At 39.3% G+C, this 19,714-nt stretch overlaps 2 protein-coding genes across 6 annotated transcripts in view; one reads left to right on the forward strand and one right to left on the reverse strand.

Annotated features, from left to right (window-relative positions):
* The window catches only part of CHP1 (calcineurin like EF-hand protein 1), a 36,867-nt gene extending 23,190 nt beyond the window's left edge, over positions 1-13,677 (forward strand). Inside the window, exons 8-11 of one of the 3 annotated variants that reach the window (XM_041397330.1) lie at positions 3,222-3,257; positions 3,810-3,817; positions 3,980-4,038; positions 4,854-13,677. The gene's annotated coding sequence lies outside the window, so the exon portion shown is untranslated. Of the gene's footprint in view, positions 1-3,221; positions 3,258-3,809; positions 4,039-4,853 lie in introns of all 3 variants that reach the window. The other 2 variants (XM_041397310.1, XM_041397321.1) reach the window with 2 other exon arrangements.
* Positions 13,678-14,308: 631 nt separating this feature from the next.
* Positions 14,309-19,586, reverse strand: OIP5 (Opa interacting protein 5). 3 transcript variants are annotated; one of them, XM_041401803.1, is made up of 5 exons: positions 19,282-19,586; positions 19,109-19,175; positions 18,048-18,170; positions 17,464-17,545; positions 14,309-16,173 (listed from the first exon to the last, which is right to left on the reverse strand). In XM_041401803.1, exons 1-5 carry the CDS (start codon positions 19,583-19,585, stop codon positions 16,099-16,101), a joined length of 651 nt encoding a protein of 216 aa, XP_041257737.1. In that variant the 5' UTR covers position 19,586; the 3' UTR covers positions 14,309-16,098. The 3 variants fall into 3 exon arrangements, 1 of the variants encoding a protein (XP_041257737.1); XR_005952456.1 differs by lacking the exon at positions 17,464-17,545 and having other exon boundaries at positions 16,093-16,173; positions 19,109-19,586; XR_005952455.1 differs by lacking the exon at positions 17,464-17,545 and having other exon boundaries at positions 16,093-16,173; positions 18,048-19,586.
* Positions 19,587-19,714: the final 128 nt, after the last annotated feature.

The raw sequence follows: 19,714 nt of genomic DNA on the forward strand, positions 1-19,714 counted from the left end.
GTCCTGAAAGCAGTAGCTGCTTAGGAGGAAAATTTCTTACAGAACATTTTGCTGATTTTCGTGTGCAACATTACTCATGTAGTAACAGTAATAGCAGCTTAGGAGCAAGGTAACATTAAGACACAGTATGCTGCTACTGATGAATATTCCTACTTATATATGTCTGTGCATGAACTTTTTAAATATGCTAGGAGATTTGTCTTTGGCATACTATATATAAAGAAGAGTCTGGAATATCACTTGAACACTTCCCCATGTTCATTCTTAAAAACTAAAAAAGGAGCAGTGTTTGAAACCAGTCCTGACATGCCAGAGTTTATGTGAGTGCGAGATGCAAAACCTTCACAGTCTTCAGGGGATTGTAAAAAAGAGGATTTTTGTAAAATAGAGTGTGGAAGAAGGTTGTTTCTTTGCCTGAACAGTATTCTAGAGCATATTCCTACAGAGTGTGTGTCACAGAATTGAAAGCTCATCTCTAAGCAGTTTTCCCTGTTTTCTCTGCTGTGGTACGAAGTACTGTTAAAATATTGTACCAACAATGAAGTGCAGGTGCATTGGAAACCTGGTAAAGGAGGAAAAGGGTTTTATTTAAAAATACACAGTGAAACAAAAAAATTAAGGTGGAGTGTGTATGGTGTCTCTACAGCAGCCAAGCACCTGCTATGGATCCAACAGACTGGCAGTCTGTGCATTAAGGTGGAGTGTGTATGGTGTCTCTACAGCAGCCAAGCACCATAGCAGCATGCTATGGATCCAACAGACTGTGTTGGCAGGGAACATCAGGTCCTTACTGTCTCCTGGCCTCTTCCTAGGCTGGCAACCATTCTAGGCTTCAGATGTGCCTTTGTGTGCCCTTTTGGAGGGGACATTGCCCTGTGTCTCTGCATTGTCCCGACTCTGTGGGTTATCAGTGTTGTTTCCAGATCTGGGCGTCTTCTGACGTGGCCGGGAGTGCGAGCTGCTAACCTGGGTGCTGCTAATGGAAGCCCCTTAGAGCCCAGTTCCTGCTCACTGTTACATTTGGTGCCTGCACACTCAGGCACTTTCTCCAGTCACACCAATCTTAGACTTTCTTTTACAAGTTCCCACTTTTGCCTTATAGCTTGGTTTTAGATGCCTAGTTCAAAGTTGCCTAGAAAGCAAAAAGAGCATTAAATCAGCTAATTTTTTACAGGACTGTAAGCTACTTTCTGTTGTATTTGTGTTTGTAGTTGTCCACTTTCCAGGTTAAATTTGGCAGTTTTTAAGCCATAGGGAAAACCATAGTGTATTTGTGTAGGACTGGTTTTGCTTTCCATATCTCCATCGGTCTACACTGTACTTCCAATTTTTTGTGTTTTGGTCTTTCTATATTAACCTGTTTCTAGATATTTCCTTCCTTACTTCCTCATTCTTCTCAGGCTCCAGGCAAGAGATGAGGATTCATCTTCTGAGTCCTTTTGGTTCTGCTCATTTCCTGGAGGATTTGTGCCTGTGTAAGAGTCAAAGATAGTGTTTTGGAAAGCTAGATATGATGGACCTCAGTTTTTGTTGTACCTTAAAACAGAGCATGGAGGGTGGAGTGAAGGTTGGTTGCATAGCTGTATTCTCTTAATATAGTCTCCAATTCCAGTGGAGATTATTCCATTCCACTCCAATTCCATTCTGACTTTTGTGGGTTTTATTTTGCCATACTGGTGGATTGGTAATAGAGTATGTTAATTTATATGAGAATACAAATATTGCAGTTTTGCTGGTAAATTTATTTGTGAGATACTCCTTCACCTCTTTTTGGCTTTGGAATTCTTGAAGTTACCGAACTTCTTCGATACAGGCACCTATCTGAATGTGAGATTTGAAGTTCATGGAATCCAATCTCTAGTTATGGTAGAGCGAAAAAATTAATGGGCAATAGGTCAAGACTTAATGAAAATAATACATTCTGAATTTTTAACAAAGAAGGAGTCATGTAGGCAGTGTTGAGCTGTCACAGTTATTTCTTGCTCCACATCAATTGATTGTACGTTCAGTACGGTATGAAACAAGAAAAATGGCATTTTTTTCTTTGTAATGTCCACTAGCTTTTATCTGAAGAGTTCATAGTGTCACCATCAGTCTCAGTGCCTGCTCATTTTCAGTAACGTTGGTATATATCCAGTTTTATTTGCAAGTTCTCTTGGACTACTGTGAACTCTGCCCACGTAATTGATGAAAGTCAGCTAGAGAGTGTATCAAGCAGAGTAGTTAAAAACTGGGGCATTCAAAGTCAGTGAACTTGTTAAAAATAAAAAAGTAGGTTAGAGCTAACTGAATTTCAGTGTTGGATGAACCATTCCTTTGCTTGAGTTGCTTTAAATGTCACCAGCTGCATTCTTTTTTAATAAGACTTACTTTAGTGTTTAATGTTTTAAACACATTTTAGTGTTTAGTTTAGTTAATTCATAGTCTTAGTGAAAGAAGAACTAGCTTTTCAAATGTTGAATTGGTTTCTACTATGACAAGGCAGTTTGGGATTATTACCAATTAATTACCAATCCTGGTAACTGTTCCTTTTTAAGTTAATTCTTTTGTGAAGCATTTGCTGTTAATTCCTTAATGTCTCAAAATCACATAATGGTTGGCTGGTTCTTGAGGGAAAATTTGAGTAGGAAGGGTCAGAACTGACAACATGGGAAGGAAGTAACTACCCTGAAATAAGGGTTGTCTGATGGCTGGGGATTTCCTGAAGGTCCAGGTGCATGGTGCTTTTAGAAATGCTGTGTTGTACAGGAGTGTGGCAGGTAATAATACTTTGCTGAGGAATTTTGAATAATTTAGGTTCTGTGTGATGAGATAGTTCTGCTTATAGCAGTCTGTTTTTCTTCCAGTTAGGCTGTCAGCTGAGCATCCTCACTGCAGTAGTTTGTTATTAACGTGAAAGAGTTTCTTGCCTTAGTGGAGACTGAATATGTGTCCATCTCAGGTCCCATGAAACTTAAATGTGTGCCTCCAATTATTTAAAGTTTGTGTGTCCTGGCTTTTCCACACTTGGGTCCAGTTCTCTTGATTTAAACTAAAAGAGGGGGTATATCTGATAATTCGAAAAATAACATCAGCATGTTTTATGTAGGAAGCTTAAAAATGTTACCTGGTTCATAGAAGGTACAGCTCATCTTTTGTGCCTTGTGCAGATAATCATGTATGATCTGAGCTGCTTCCTAGATGCAAATTTAATTTTGTTTGTTCATCTCTTTCTTTCTAAGCTCACTGAAGAGGATGTGGAATGATCAAAAATAATGGTGAGTACAACTGGGAGGTTATGTAGGTACTAAATGTAAGGTACTAAACCAAGTTTGGCAGCTGATTTAGTTCCCTTTTCCCTGCCCTAAGAAATCCATAATTGAGATTTTAATTTTTTGTAGTGTGCTTTCAGAGAACTGGAATGTTGCCACAGTGTCAGATTTCAGCTTGGGCTTCACCTTAAAGAAATATTGATTTGACTATTATATATTCTAACAAGAATAAATGCTTTGAAAGTTATAAAATCCCTGTCCTGTGATGTCATTTGCTCTGCTAAGACAACTTGTATTAACTTGGAATAGTTATGTTAAAAGTGTTATTTGTTAAGTGATAGGATTGGAAGGATGATAAAATAACCAAATGTAAATTATAGAAATGTAAAAATAGAAAAAAATACATTCAGAATTTCTAAGATTACAATAATCTTCTGTAGTTTTGATTTATTTTTTCCCAGTGAATGAAATAAAGATACTATGGTAGTTAAGGTGTGCAGCAAAGGGCTGTATTCTGTTCTCAGCTCTGTCACAAACTTTTGGCATGTTTAATTGCAGCTCTCCAGGTCTGTTTTTCCACATCTTCATAAGAATAAGACTTTCCCAACAGTCTGAGTGTCGATGGTCAACAATGATCAGCTGAAATATTTGAGTGACTCAAGAGAGATATCGATAGTGACATGTACTAGATTTCCATTTTCACGGTCTACTCACTGCTTCTAATGTAGGAGCTGAAAATTGTCACTGGAAGACTATTTCTGGACTTGATCAACGGAATGGCTAAGAGGTAATTAAAATAAGAAATACAGACAGGGAAAAGAGAGGAAGAGGTTAGTTGTTCTCACGTTCTTGTATATGAGAACGATTTTTTTTTTCCTTTTTTTCCTCTATTTTGGATCTCTTACTTTAGCACAAGAGAATGGTAATAAACATTCTGGCAATAGCGATGCAGGAGTGCACCCATGCTAGCTTCCAGCTTAATGCAAAAATATCAGTCTTAACAGCTGCTGTAACTAGGTAGTACCAGGTGAGTATCACTGATGGAAGGCCAGGAGATCTGAAAAGATGAGTTACTGAAATTTGTCTATGCTGTGGATAAGTGGGGAGAAATGAGTAAAAGTACGAAGCTAATGCATGTGATCCTAAACCTGTTGTAAGTGCTCTTTTCCTCTCCAGCACTGACAGTTTCATAATTAGCTGAGTGGTAGTTTATGATGTCTCTTTGAGCTGTGACCTGCTAGAGCAGAGCACGTACACTCTGTGCCATGTGCACTCTGCTGCTGCCTCGTCATTGTCATCTCTGTGCTGGAGACACGGCTGAAGCCCCACAGCTAATTAACAGTGCTGTATTTTTAGCTGCATCACTTCTGAGTAAGCGTACAGTTCAGCATTTCTGAAATGTTTCCTTAGCCAGCTTGTGGACATCTAAAGTTAGATACAGAATCTTACAGACCAAGGGATTATTGCAGTTTGTGAAACCAGATAATTCTATCCATTAGAGTCAGGCTTTTAAAGTAGTGAACTGGTGGGCATTTTAACGTTGATTGTATTTTATTCTGATTCCTAAACTACCTTCCTTGTTTTTTTAATTTGGAATTCCAGATCCCCTCCTAAGAAGGTGGTCCTCTTACTTGCTCAAAGGCTATGAAATGTGGATATTTCTCTTCTAGCAAGCAAAACCCGTCCTTCATTTCCATGGAGCTGAATGAACAAAGGTCTGTTCACTTCTGTTTGAATCATCTCACCAAACATTTGATTCACCAGATGACTTCCCCCACGGAAGAAGCCCACTGTTTTATCAAAACTCAGAAGCAGAGTAACAGAAATCAACATTTGTTTTCCTGAAAAAATGTCTTCTGTGCCAGCTTTTCATTCAGCTTTCTGCATTCCGTTTTAAAACGAAAAATACTTTGTAATCAGATATAAGCAGAAGCTGGTGTTTTTCACTGGTATTTCCTTCTTAACTTTAGGAAGGTTAAGTACTTTGCTGTGTCAAATTGGAATTCCTAGCAGACAAAGCGTCTACATGCATTGCTGTGTCAGACTGACCTGATATATATGAAAAGTTGCAGCAGGAAAACCAGAATGTTTTCTGCTCTGACATGAGGAAGAAGCTTACCAAACAACTAGGGGCATCTCATACAGGTATTTTCCAGTCCAGGTCCCAGGCCTGACTTTGTAGATAGGTGTGAACTCACATGACACAGCTAATGCACAAGAACAAATACAGAATCACCTTGTCCATGCTGTGTGTCCCAGGCTATGATCAAAATGTGTATTTGCATGTGTGGACCTCTGTAAGTGCAGGATATGAAGAGCTTTCACCTGAAGAAGAAATTACTCTGCACCATTTCATTTTTAGCAAAGAAAAATGAACCTTTGAAGGCCTCTGGGGTAACAGGATAATGACTAGGTTTGCATTATATCATTACCTTCCTCAGGCTTTTAATGAATCCTTAGCATCAAAAGGAACAAGACCATTCTACAGTAGAAGAGATGGGCAGAACATCTTTCTTTATTCTAGAAATTAACTTCTTATGGGATTGAAGAGACCAGAGCTGTAAAGTCGCAGTTTCTCTACCTGGCTTCCTCAACACAATTTCAGCTTTTCCTACTGCTGATGAAATCTCATTTTTTGATTCTTTCATGCCTGAGAGGACCTGTATGTTTCCTCCATCTAGGTAGAAATAGGCCCAAGAAAATGGAATGTTAGCCACGTAAGAGGGGTGAGTTGAGAGCAGAAATACCTAGTTCAGTCCTTTTTCTGGCTCTTCTTATTCCTTCCCAAACTAAGGCACAATCTGGTTGTTCTCATGTTTACACAAGATTCTTTGTCTATGTAATTTGTGATTATATAGGATTTTTTCTGTCATTCTGGGATGGGAGCATATATTGTTTACGTGCTCCCTACTATGGGATTATCTATAATAAGTAAGGTTTTTGGCAAAAAACTACCAGAACTGGGATATGTATTATATTCCATCTCAAATCTGAAACTCTTTTTAGTGCACCTTATTCCAAGCTTGTGATTTAGAAATGTGGCTTGCTAGCTTAAAGTATGGGAGATACTAAAATGGTTGGGGAAGTGTTCTAGATTTCTTGTTCTATTTTTCCTTTTAGAAAACTGCTGGAGAGAGCCAGACAGCCTGAAAATAGCTGAAAAAGCAAACAATTGAAATCCTTCTTAAATCTTGGTGATTGATTGCCAGGGCAGCATTCTAGTATCAAAAATGTGACATTTTATGGGACCAAGTTCCATAGCAGAGTGAGGACAAGTGTTGATGTTGATCCTAATTGTCCAAGTAATGTCTGTGTTTAGACTTGTTTTGTAACAATAGGATTTAATGACAGCTTTACCCGTTTTGTGTTTCCATGAAGCAAAGAGCAGACATGTAAGCTTTAAGAGTGGTGGGCAGGGCGCTGCATATCAAGTAATGCCAACTTTAATGAGCAGAGAGGTGCTCTAAAATTGTGTGTAACATTGTGGTGAGCTGTGTGACAAGAGTTAACATTGAGCTTGATGAGGCAACCACCTGCTTGGCCTGACTTTGCTGAATATGGTCTGAACTTTCTGGCATTGGAGGCAGCTAAAAAAGCACACTTTGTTTTAGGGCCTCCTTATGTTGAAGTCAATAGGATTTAATGGAGATGTCTGTAGAAGCAGGATCCATCTCTAAGTGATGGAAAATACTGTCAATATCATAGGATTACAGTGGTTGGGAAGTATGTGGTATAAGAAATGTCTGATTTTAGATCTGGGAATTTTCTTCCTTCTGCCCATACTTACCCCTCTGATGTTAGAGATAGCAGTTGTTTCTTGCACAGCTTGATGACAAGACAGGAAGGTATTTTTGTTTTCTGTGGACATGTACAAAAATTGCAAATTTGCCTGACTAGAGAGCTGATAATCTAAGCTCCTTAAACTCATTATTTTGTTACCTGGCATTGTAACAAAAAAGTAGAATTACTGATTTTTTTCCTAACTCCTATTCATGACAGTGTAGCAGCGTTAGTTTTTGAGTTTAATTTTAGAACATCAGGATTTTCCTAGATAAAGGATCTGCGGCTTTGACAGAAGTAATACTCCAACAGTGCATGCCCACAAGACCCCCTTGGTGTACCTTCCTGGCCAGCACCTTTAAAGAGCTGCTGTGTTTGGAAATGCTGCTTCATCTGACTCACTCTTCCTTGCTCCGCTTTTTCTTTGTGTTGGTTGGAAATCTTCCCATGTGAAAGATTACAAAAACAAGGGGCATGTGCAATAGCTCATATATATATATATACATATATATATTTTAATACTTGTGGACAAAATGATGTTACAAGTTGTTTGAAAACAACAAAATCACCAATGTCTTCCATTTTGAGATGTGTATAGTTCCATAAGCATTAGTGCTTTGTAGCAAACTGTAGTGCCATGTTAGGACCAGTGCATGAGCCTAGTAGTATTTTTACAATTTCTGAGTGACAAATTTATTAGTAAACAGTGATGATAATGTAATTAACACTAGAAAGGATACAATAGGAATGTCACAAACGTGGTCTAAACATGCAGTATCCTCCCTTTGACAATGGCAATGCTATCCTTAGAAATGGAACTCATTCACTTAATGGGCTTCATAGAATCATAGTTGACTTTTTGATATTTGTCTGTCTGTCCAACTGCAGTAGTAAGCTAGAGTATGCAAGTATCCATAATTCTCATCCCTATCAGTGTGATTCTTTTCTTTTAAATCTTTGTTGTTTTCTTCCATTTTCAACTTTATTGAACCATCTATTACCCATCCTGTCATATACTCACAAAAGTATGAATATGCTAAGGAGTTTGTGTGCATTGTGTACACATCTCTTACCTTCAGATAATTTACAAAGTCTGTTAAGTAATCTTGTCTCTTTTTCACATCTGACTCTATGATTGTTATAGCTAGCAAAACATTATCCTCATTGTGTGATAAGTTAATAGTTGCAAAATGTGATGTGCTAATTATGCATAGAAGACTTTCCTCCATTACTGCAGGAATGGGGAACCTTTTTTGGCTGAAATTCTATTGAATCTTAAAATAACTTTGGTGGATCCTGCATTTACATACATCTTAGTAAGAGAGAATACATGAAAGTCAAAGGCTGTTGGAAAATGATGTTGCAAGCTGTATCTGTGCAGCAGGCTGTCTCTAGCCAATGGATCAGAGATTCCCCACCCCTGTATTATTGAGAATTCAGTATCTTCTGTTTTAGGTAACTTCCAGTTTTGCTTTCCAGCTCTAAGCTCAATTTTAATGATTTCTGTCTCTCCCTCTGTTTTTTTCAGAAGGAAAGTTTAGACCAGGGAAGTAAAATTGATTTAGCACTCAATGGACAGCTTGGACTGGTCGAATAGGAGACTGGTATGATTCTTGAGATGTGCATTGCTCTGTGGATGGCATCCTCTGATTTCCTAGGAATAAGTCTTTTATTTGATGCCAGTGCTGCTCTTCACCCATTTCTCTCTTTCAGCTTAGAGAGGATACTGCATCTTTTTTTCCTGAGACCTGCCTGTAAATGGCCATTAGGGGGAGGGAGGGAATGGGTAGCTTGGTTTTGTAATTTTGGTACGATATATCTTTAAAGTAATTAATCAAGAAGCATGTACTTCAGTGCAATGACAGTAATCCAGGCAGAGTTAATGTATGTAACAGGGAAAAAAAAAACCCAACAAAACCAACCAAACAACCCTCTGCATCTAATAAATTTCTGAGAAAATTGGACAGGTGGGCCATTTACAGCAGAGCTCTGGGGGACCTGTGCTAAGAGTCAGGTTCAATTCTAAATGGACATAGCTGTACCATTGAATAAAGTAGTTTAGTGCTTGGGAGAATCAATTGAAAAATACCTCTGAAACTGGAATGCAAAATAGCACAGTATGTAGGGGGAAGAATCCCTGATGCAAACAAAGCCATAAGATGATTTATTAAGAAAATAGAACTTTAGTAGCAATAACTGTTTTGCATGTGATAGTAAATAACTTGCATTAGCAAGACTGTACAGTAGAGTAAGTGGGTAATAACCAAATAAGTTTGTGGCGCTCTGTGCTGCAGGGAGTTGTGTGAAGAGTCTTCCTGAGAAGAAGGGTGAATTCTTCTTATGTTCCTCTCATTGGAGGGAATTTGGCACTTGAATACTAAGTTAATGAACTTGATATATATATTAAAAAAAGAAAAGAAAAATTAGCTTTGCCACATGTCTGAAGCACTGTCAGTGAGTGCTGGGGGAAGGGCAGACAGTTCTCTTTGAAAGGATAGCTGAAGTTTTTCTTTCTCTGTAGCCTAGTACTTGCTCTATTTCTCTGAGAAACTAAACTTTTCCAAATACTGTACTGTGAAGAGAACCTGATTCTAAAGTGAGAAGTTTTTGTGGTGGGAAGTGATTTTTGTTTTCTTTCTTTATCAAGACCAATCTGAGGTAGTCTTTAAATAAAAAAAAACTGAAAACATTAGAGAGCACTTGACCCTCAAAACATTTGTGCATGCCAAGCACAACTGTAGAATTCTAAAGATGCTACAACAGAAAATGATTTCGGCTTTGCTAAACACTGTTTCAGACCACAATTGATTTCAGTTGATGCCTGAAGTTTTGCAGAGGAAAGTACTGTGAAGCCTCTGGTAACACAAAGGGTTATTGATCTTTACCTGTAGATCTACATCCAAAAAATTATTTGCCATCAAAGGGTTGCATAAAAGAGCCACAGGAGTTCTAAACTGTTCCTAGTTGACACTTTTCAGTGTAGATACCTCATCAATGGACACAGTGAGCCCCAACATATAGTAGTGTATTCTGAACAGAATCAGAGGTTTAGATCAGTCTGGCTGCATTTCTTCTGCAAAGCTGAAGTAATTTAGTCTGTTAAGCTTCCAGCTTAATGGAAGCTTCTTGTGTTTTTAAAGCATGGGGGTGAAGCACTTTGGTTCTTCATAAATGGATAGTGGAACTGTGAGGGCTGTGAGCATTTTTGCAGTATAAAGGAACAGGATAAGCATGAGACTGTCTAAATTAAGTGTTGGCTAATATGTAATATGCTTATGAAAACTAATTGATCTGAAAGATTATAATCAGCTTAAATTCCAACTGTTGATTTTTTGATAAAATTGGAAGCTGGCCATAGGGGACCTTTATTTGATTGCTCTCTGATTACATCAGAGAAATTATGAAATCTGTGATCAGCAAGTACATTTACATAATAATGAAATTATAATGAAAACAAAGTCATATTCATGCTTCAGAAGTATGAACTTTGTGGCTGAACAGAATTATTCTAGGGTATATCCACTCAGAACAGAGGGGAGGAAATAAAGACTGATGTAGCCAGGCAAGCTATCTACATATACTTCCCAGTTCAGGCTTTTAGTAAGGATCTGAATTCTGTGGGTTGCTGACTAGGAATTACTATTCACAGCAACAAAAGGAATCCCTTTGCCTTTCAGCTCTTGTACTATGGCATGACTTTTGCTTCAGCCTCCTTGCTTTAACAGCTTCTAAACTGAAGTGGAAGTGTCAGGTGCTGCCACTCTTGAGTGTGGTATATCAAAAGGTATAATGACCAGTATGGACATGCCTCCTTTAGCAGTACTAAACCCAGATGATACAAATATGTTCTGTTTGTATATCCAGTAGTGCTGCTGCAGAAGGTCTAGCCAGTACTTGTGTTGGGAATTGTACCTTCTGAAACTGAGGGTATTTGTCAAATTGATGAGAAAAAATAAAGTCTTGCAAAGACTTCTTGATAGTAAGTCAGAAGAAATTGTACTGAGCTTGAGGATACTGACACTTTACATGAGGATTACATTGTCAGGAACTGGCAGTCTGGCTTTTTGGGGGGCAGAAAAGGAAAAAATATTGAAGGTAGAACTATAACAAGTCTTAGAAATTAGTGCTTCTTGCATCCTTAGGAAACTGGCTGGTCTTCCTCCAAAACTAATATTCCTGCTTGCTGATCAGGTACAGAGCTTCAAAATGACAGTTCAAGTTACATTCCATTGGATTTCTTTCGTGGAACGATCCGGCATTTTGCCCCTGTAGCACTTTGACTGGCGCACAAAAGCCAACAGTTGAATCAGGGTGTCTTGTTCAACAGTGCAGAACACTAACCATGGATTCTGATGTCTGTTCCCTTTCAATCTCTACACTTCCTCCTGCATTTTAGAGAAAGTGTCAGTGTTCATGATGTCAGCAGAGCACGTTTCTGTCTCTGAGCCTATGTACCGGGTTATAAATAGACAAACTCGCAAGACTTTTACCCCAGCTAAAGTTAAAGATAGAAGGTAACTTTCTGTTCAGTGTGTCCTATGTAAATCCTGTCTGCTTCTCTCCACTTCCCCTCCAAATGAGTGTGTTTGCAGGTCAAATAAAAGGCAGGTAGTTTGTAATGCCTTAGGCATGAAGAACTGCATGGAGAAACTGAAGGAAAGCGGCACAGGCCCACAAACCAAATCTTAGAGCTAGTATTCTAATTATGCATGATTCAAAATGTCTAGTGTAATGTAGTTATTACCAGTAAATTGAGATATGCATTTATACATAATGAAGCAATAGGAATTAATATACCAATAGCTTGAACTTCCTGCTTTGATTCTCAAATTTTGGGTTTTTTTAGAGAATGTGCTGCCTCTGTAGAGAAGGGGGCAGAATGTATAGATAGGGACAGAAGCATGGCACCAAAACTGTAAATTGGGACCCGGGATCAGCAGAGCTCGCCTTTATAACCTCTAGTCTGGTTCATATCACTGTCCTGAGCATGTGAAAAGCAGGGCATGAACTAAGCATGTTTAGAGGCGAGATGAGGTTTCTCACCTGCTGCAGCTGTAGCAAGGAAAAGGGTGCAGAGTTTCTTACATGGTGCAGGGGAGCGACTGGTGGGAAGGAAAAAAACCAAACCCACAAAAAAATCACCCCAAAACCCAAGCTGACAAATGAGTAACAGAAACCACAGACTCAAATTGAGTGTAGTATTTGCCAGACAGTAGGTAATAAGCTTGAGTGTGGTGAGAGAAATTATTTGGAGAATACTGAAATTAATAAGCACAGTACATATTTTTCAGGTGTTGAATAGCTTTTTAAGAGACAGTATTTTCAGGTAACTCTAGCCACATAGGCAGCTGTACTGAAGCATACTGGTACCAGCCAGCAATAATGGCATCTGCAGGAATGAACCTGAAAATACTGGTAATCTTGTATATTTTTTAAGTTCTTTAAAGAGATTTTTAAAAACAGAAAATGAGATTTGATCACTGAAGGTCTTTATCTTCTGCAACAGAGGTTGCAATTGTCTTTTTTTCTTTATTTCACTTACTAGATAAAAGGGAATTTGGGTGCCATCTTTCTGTAAACTCTTAGTGTGTTCTCTGTAATTCAAGTCTCTTAGTGGATAATACAGTCAATTTCTGCTGACAGTTTGAAAATAAGAGAATATGTGGCATAGCCTACATCTCTAATACTTTTCCAAGTTTAAACTTGTAATTAAACATACTGAATACTGCCTTGTAATTGCAGAATTCCATACTTGTAGCTTAGCTTAATTTTGTAAGTGGGCTTAACTTGTGCAGAACACTTCTCCATGTACAGAGGCTCAGTCCTCTCTCTTAAGTAGAAAGAAATGTCTTGGAGGAAGAAAAGGTGTGTCAAGTTAACTCCTGTTCGTACTTCGTAGCCAACCATTCATAAAGCACTGTGTTTTGGGTTTAGAATGGGAATTGTGGTTTTACCTATGAATGCTCTTTTTAAATATGTAAGGATTGCCAAATGAAGATATGAATATTAGAAGATAACTATTCCATGGTATCAAAAGTTGGATTGAATGAAAGTCTTTGAGCCAACTTCTTCAAGAAACAAGAAAATTTCTAAGGCAAAGTTAGCCCAGTGGTTAACCATGGTAATTTTTAATTCTTTAGAACACTATGCATGGTTTTAAAGTCTGTTAAGTATTGTAATGAGTAAGCCATTGTATCCTTTGTATTTCCCTTCAGTATAACTTGGGGAAAAGCTACTTCAGAATATCAGTGAAGTTATTTTCCTTTTGAAAAATATAACAGCAAAGGAAAAATATTAGGTATAAATTCCTAAAAAATACCTTAGTACTTAATAGGCTAAAGAATACTTATACTGAACTTCTGATAGCATTCTTGCATGGATTAGTGGAGGAAATTATTGGTGTGACTACAGACTATGTACTCCCATTGCACACGTTTTACATGGTAACAGTGAAAGAATGTCTCCCTGCAAATTCTGATTTTCTCCAAAAGGCAGCTTGCTTTTATATCTATGCATCTTTGAGGATTTCAAGATAAGATTTTATTCTTTTGACACTGTAAAGAGGAACTGTTTAAAAATGAACCTGGAAACTCTGCACCTGTATACAAACTTTTTTAGCAATAAAGCAGCACAGGCTGAGAATGCACTTAAACTGGATGTGTCATCTGTTCAGAAGACAAGTTAACCAAATTACTGTACATTCCACTCCACTTCTGAGGTCGACTTGCTGTAGCTTTGTCAAAACTTAACAACTCAAGCTGAATTCATATATGCTGGATATCTGCTTTGGGGCCAGCTGTCCCAGCATGCACAAGAGCTTGACTTAAACAGCAGCTAAACAAAATTGTTATTCCACTCATTCTAAGATGCATAACTTAAAGGGTTGTTTTAGAGAGTAGCAGAAATTCTCTGCTTCTTGTATTCGTTGTCTAAAAGTAACAAGGCCCCTCAGAAAACTGTTTTATGGATGTATTGTTTATTGTTTCGGTGACTGCACTTCCAAAAAATTTCTTCTGTGGTTGGTGGAGGTCTTCCCAGTTTCAAAGATTACAGAAATGCAGTTTAAAAATTTACCTGCTATTCTTCAGCACATACTCATTATTTATTTAAATCCATGCTCTGTAATATAATTTGTGGAACCAATACTTTAATGCTTCATAACAAATGAGGATCCAGGCAAGATAAAGTGATGGTTTTTTTCTGCAAAATAATCAAAGGAAAAGGAGGAGGCCTAGGACTCACATAATAGTGGCAGTGATTTAGACCATACGAATTTCTGAGTTTCAGCTTTTATTAACAAAGTTCTTTCTTCACAACTTTAAATATAATACAAAAATGTAACTGACAGCTTTCTTTTTCTTTTAGGGATCAGTACTAATGAAGCAAAACAATTTAGCATTATTCATAATACAGACATAAAATAGCAAGAAACAGTCTCAATGCAGAAACTAGAATGAAAGAGCAAAAGCAAACAGTCCCATTATCAATCACATTTCTTAGACTCGTGCAATAACATAAGCACTAAGGAAGTACTACATAGGTGGTATTAGAATTTGTGAGAGTCCCTCCTCTCCTTGCAGAACAACTGGTGATACTCTATGGTTTTGCTTATGACAATGAACTGAGACCATAAGAACTCCCAAACAGAAAGCAGCACAGTGAGCATTAGTAGTAGCCTAAGTACCAGCTGCCCACCTAAAACCTCTGAGGTGCCTTATCTCAGTGAGTTTTGTCCCTCTGCTCCAAGCAGAGTTACTTTACAAATAAGACAAAACACAGAACTGGCAGCAGCAGCAATGAGGTCTGCAACCTGCTGGTCATATACATGGAAGGAGAATGCAATTTGCATCACTGGAATTAAGCTGATCAAGTAAATAGAATCCTCTCTAGACTACTACAGAAAACTACTAACTTTCCATAAATTTATTATCCCTTTTGGAAAAAACATTAGTCCTTTAGGCAGCAAAGGGGAGAGGAAAAGGGACCTTAATCTTCCAAAAACAAGAATTAGGGATATTCTGTCCCAGTAAAAAAGGGTAAGTAGTGCTTTCTTTTCTGTAAAATTATTTTCTAAATATTTGGAAATAAGTAGAACCAATTTTCACCAGAGAGCGATGCCAATGAGCCATGAGTAGGTATTTTTAATGAAACATCCTAACTGGCCAGGCAATCATAACTTCAGGAAAGCAGTGCTTCCACGATTGTGCAGAAGACTGTTCCTTGGTTTCATAGTTAACATTCCAGAAAGAAGTGTTCAGTTGCTCACAGCCATAGCTGGCAAAATTTGACTCAGTCATGTTCCTGGGGCTGCACTTCAGCAGATCTGGAAGGCACGTGGGTTGCCCTTTACCTGAAATTCAAAACCTTGTGCTCTGCCTCCATGGTGCCATCCAGACTCATGCTCTAAGAACATTGCAGCATCTGTGACGTGCTTGTCTGCTGCTTTTGCAGGCAAGGCATACAAGCAAATCTCAGAACTATTCAGGAGTCCACTTAGCAGTGGCTCACATATCAGATGTAGCTAATGAGCCACTTGACCAAAATGTAGCTGCCATTAAAACCAAGGCTGCCATTAACAATGTGTCTGTATTAAAAGGCAGGACAAGAGCTTCAGGTTTTTAAGAACGTTCAGTTTGTAATGGTGGCTCTTGAATAGCATCACCTTGTTAAGTATATTTTGCATAGCTCCAGAAACCTGACTTCAGTATTTCAAAGGCTGGTTTTCCCCTTGAAGTCATTAGAAAAACCAAAGTTATATTTACAGAGCCTCAGAGAGTAACATGCTGCATGGGTGAGCTATTCAGTCTTCCAAGCTTAACTTCAGTATGTCAGATTCTCCTCCTGAAGGGAGGCACTTCATCGTCAGATCTTTCCACACACAGTAAAGTGACAGATCAATACTCACACCTGGTCTGGTGCATTATTTCTTTGTAATGATCAAACTCAGCAGAGATGCAGAAACAGCTCCAGCAGTTCTTGAAAATGGGTATTAGTTGGCATTAACTCTTGCATATCCTGATAGTAAGTCATCAGTAAGGATCTGTTGAAGAGTTTTGCCATTCTTCTGTTACATAATTATTTTATCCAGCTTCCTAGTCAGTACCTCTACACGACCACTTAACTCCACAAGCTTTTCTTTCATCTAGGAAAAAAGAGAAGAGTATTAAAATTAGCAAAAAAACTTCTAACACTGGATCTTTGAATGACCTGCACCCCACTTTAAGTGGCTAAAGAGCAGCTCACTTTCAAGATGGGAAAATATATATATAGAGGGGCTTGATCTCTATACTGCATGTTTAGTACTGACAAAACCAGCACCCAGATCAGAGGGCTCACTAAAAACTGGAGATGGATCAATGTTTACCTGTATCAGCCCTTCCAGGGACATAATGCAAGATGGAGATGGAGTTGCTGCAGTTTTACTGTGATGAACCTGAACTTTCCTAGTTAACTCAAGTTTTCACACAGTCAGAGACCTTCTTTGACAATATGTGGACACCCTGTTTCCTCATTAGCTTAGGAATACATGTGGACATTTTGTCTCAAAAAGCAAAGGCCAGATGCTGGAGCTTGTTCTGGTCAACAAGCAAACTCTCTACAGTCACATAATTTGTGTTTGCAATGAAGTGCTGTCATATTTTTACTTCAATCATGTATTATTACTAAATCATGTCTCGACTTCAGAAGTGTTATCTAGATAAGATTTTTGTATTTTAGCCTCACTGGACCTGTTAAAACACTCTGATCTTATAGAAACTGGAAGATGACTTGGAAGAAGACTGAACTTAAGAAATATAGAAGGCCCATTACAAGAGAAACTAAAACCTAAATTCAAACCCAAAAAAAAGTAATGAAAAAATTATCACATAAATACTGGATATGCTGACTGTCTCCTACACACGATAATTTATTTGAGCTAAGGCACAGGCAATTAACTGACATAACTAGTCAGGTTAAAGATAGAACATCCAACTGGAACACCAAAACAGGAGGGAGGTCCTAGAGTTCTCTCTGAAACTACAATTACTATCGTGCTGTTTTGAGCTTATGCAGACATAAAAATATAGCTTTAAAAATACCTTTCAAATAAAAAAAAAGTATATTTTAAAATTCTTCAACAATGACATCACAAGTCGTAATACTTAGGCCAAGTCTGTATAAATGATTTCAGGGTGTTTTTTTTATTCTGCAAGGTATAGAGAAAAAGGATAACAAACTTGCCAAAATTTAGCTAGAACTGGGTATGTTCCGCAGCTTAGAGGTCTTAGAAAATGTTTCACGTCTCATGAATTGAGTCAGTTATTGTCAAATAAGGCAGCATTTTTTTCAATCTTAGGCACTAAAAAACCCCACATTTGTGTCAATGTTTTTTAATTAATGTCCAAAATTATCAGCATTTTAAAAGTATTTTTCATTATTGTGGAAACCTTACTTTCTGCATGTTTTCCTTTAAGGTCACAGCTGGAAAATTCACCTTAGAAGCTTCTATAATCATTTGATTTTTTAAGAGGTAACTGGAAAACAAAAGGGGAAAGGAAAAAAAACCACAAGAAAAACAGTTTAAAAACCTATAGTTGCACTGTTTAGACAGACGATTTAAGATGATTTTAAAGCAGATACACGGTTGTTGCCAAAAGTAATAACTATGAAAATATTCTAAACATAACAATGGTTTTACTTTGGAATCAAGATCCTCTCATCACCTGCTGTAAGTAATCTACAGCTGCTGTAGCCAAGCCCTCATGGAATGACTTTGCTAACCTTACATTAGCCAGATGAATCTGGAACTGAAGAGATTTCAGCATTGCACACAACTAAATATGAAGTCTTGCATTACACAAGGACACTCAAGAGGTGCAAGGCAAATCAAAGGGATTCACATCAACACAATTTAGACATTAAGAATATTAAAATCCCACACCAATGTGCTCAGAGAAAAGTCAAACCACTTTTGTTAGCTGTAGGCTAGTTGTACCACCTGTGAAGTCAGTGGCCATAAGAATGCAGTGCACTCACCACATGATGCTGTCCTTGAAGAAACAGAACAAGTCCCTGAGATGCGCCAGGTCACTGCCAGAAGAATACAGAATGAAGCCCACGGCCAAGCCACAAGACCGACACAATAATAAATAATAAGCACTAAAAGGAGAAAGGGAAGTGTTTTTAAACAGAAGCTTTCAAAACCACAGATGCTGTATCTTTGTCAGAGGGCATCAAATCTTCAGTTCCATTGGGCAAAATCCAAGGCATAATAACGCCTCCTCCTCCAAAAAGTAATATGTACAAAAACAACGTGACCGTAAGAAATCGGGCATGTTGTGAAAGAAGTAATCTCTCTAATAAGTGAAGTAGCTGTTAAGGAAGAAAATGCACATCTTATTATCACAGAGTGGTTTAGAGTATTCTACTCAAACATGATTTAAGTAATAAAACAATGCATGTGCCAGTTGTAAATTCTTTCTAATAAGATATATGATTACCCCATGCAGAGAGAGGGGCAAGGAAAAAAGTCAAAAAAAGAGCAATCTTATATTGAAAAAGTTCCCAGTCCTGACAGTTTGTAAAACAGCCTTTAAAAACTATTTAAACAAGCCACTGGTTCTGTAAGCCCTTAGATGACATTTTACATTTTCCTGTTAGACTGAGTTAGCTAACCTTGCAAACGGTAAGTTCCTCAATAGGGCAGCATAAGTTTTTTATTTTCAGTATTAAAAAAAAACAACCAACCAACAGCCACCCCTCCCCCGAAACCAAACCAACCAAACCCTGAGATGTTTTAAGTAAGAGACCTTTTAGGGAAGGGAAGAAAGGGACCTACAAGTTAAGCTGTTTTCTATCTACTGCATTGCTCGAATGCTTCTCTTCACCTACAGAGGTTATAGCAGCAAAACTCTTTGATTTCAAGTGAAAACTACATCCCTATAAAAGGTTCCTCCACCCGAAGCGTGAAACAGGTACAGAAGTCATTTGGGAATTTGCCAAGCCTGTCAGAACCCCCGCGCCCGGCTTTGCCCGCACGATTTACCGCGGCGGCCACTCACGGCAGGCCCGGTGCCAGAGCTACGGGACCTACGCACCATCCCAGGAGAGCTCCCTCGAGGCCGATCAGCAGCGAGTCCTCCCAGGTCACATCGCTGGTGACTTCTGAGGAGAAAGAGCCGCGCTGCAGCCGAGAGCTCCCGGCCCGCCCCCCGCCCGGTCGCGCTGCCCGCCCCGAGCCCCGCGCCCGCCGGCCCGGCGAGGCACTGACTGAAGCAGACGAGGACGCTGAGCTCCGGCGGCTCCTGCCCGCACAGCTGCAGCGAGTCCCCCAGCACCGTCCAGCAGCTACGGCAGTGGAACACGGCGCACTCCTCCGGCAGCGGGCCCTGCCGCCGCGGCGGCGATGCCGGCTCCGCGGCCGGCGGCAAGGAAGACGATGGCGGCGATGGCGGCGGCGGCGCGGACAGCGAGGCCCAGGCGGTAGCGGCGGGGGCAGGCGCCCGCTCCAGCACAATGGCCCCGGCGAGCTGCGGCTCCTGGAACAGCTTTTGCAGCCGCTGCCGCACCGCCATCTCCTCGCGCCAAGCGTTCGGGCGCGGGGCCCGCCCCCCGAGTATCGCGATTGGAGCGTGGCTCGCATCTCTGCGTTACCATTGGTCAGCGGGCGCGTCAATCGTCGCCGCCCGCGGCTATTGGGTAGC

Source organism: Onychostruthus taczanowskii, unplaced genomic scaffold (assembly GCF_017590055.1).
Source record: "Onychostruthus taczanowskii isolate IOZ18803 unplaced genomic scaffold, ASM1759005v1 scaffold1, whole genome shotgun sequence".
Taxonomy (NCBI): domain Eukaryota; kingdom Metazoa; phylum Chordata; class Aves; order Passeriformes; family Passeridae; genus Onychostruthus; species Onychostruthus taczanowskii.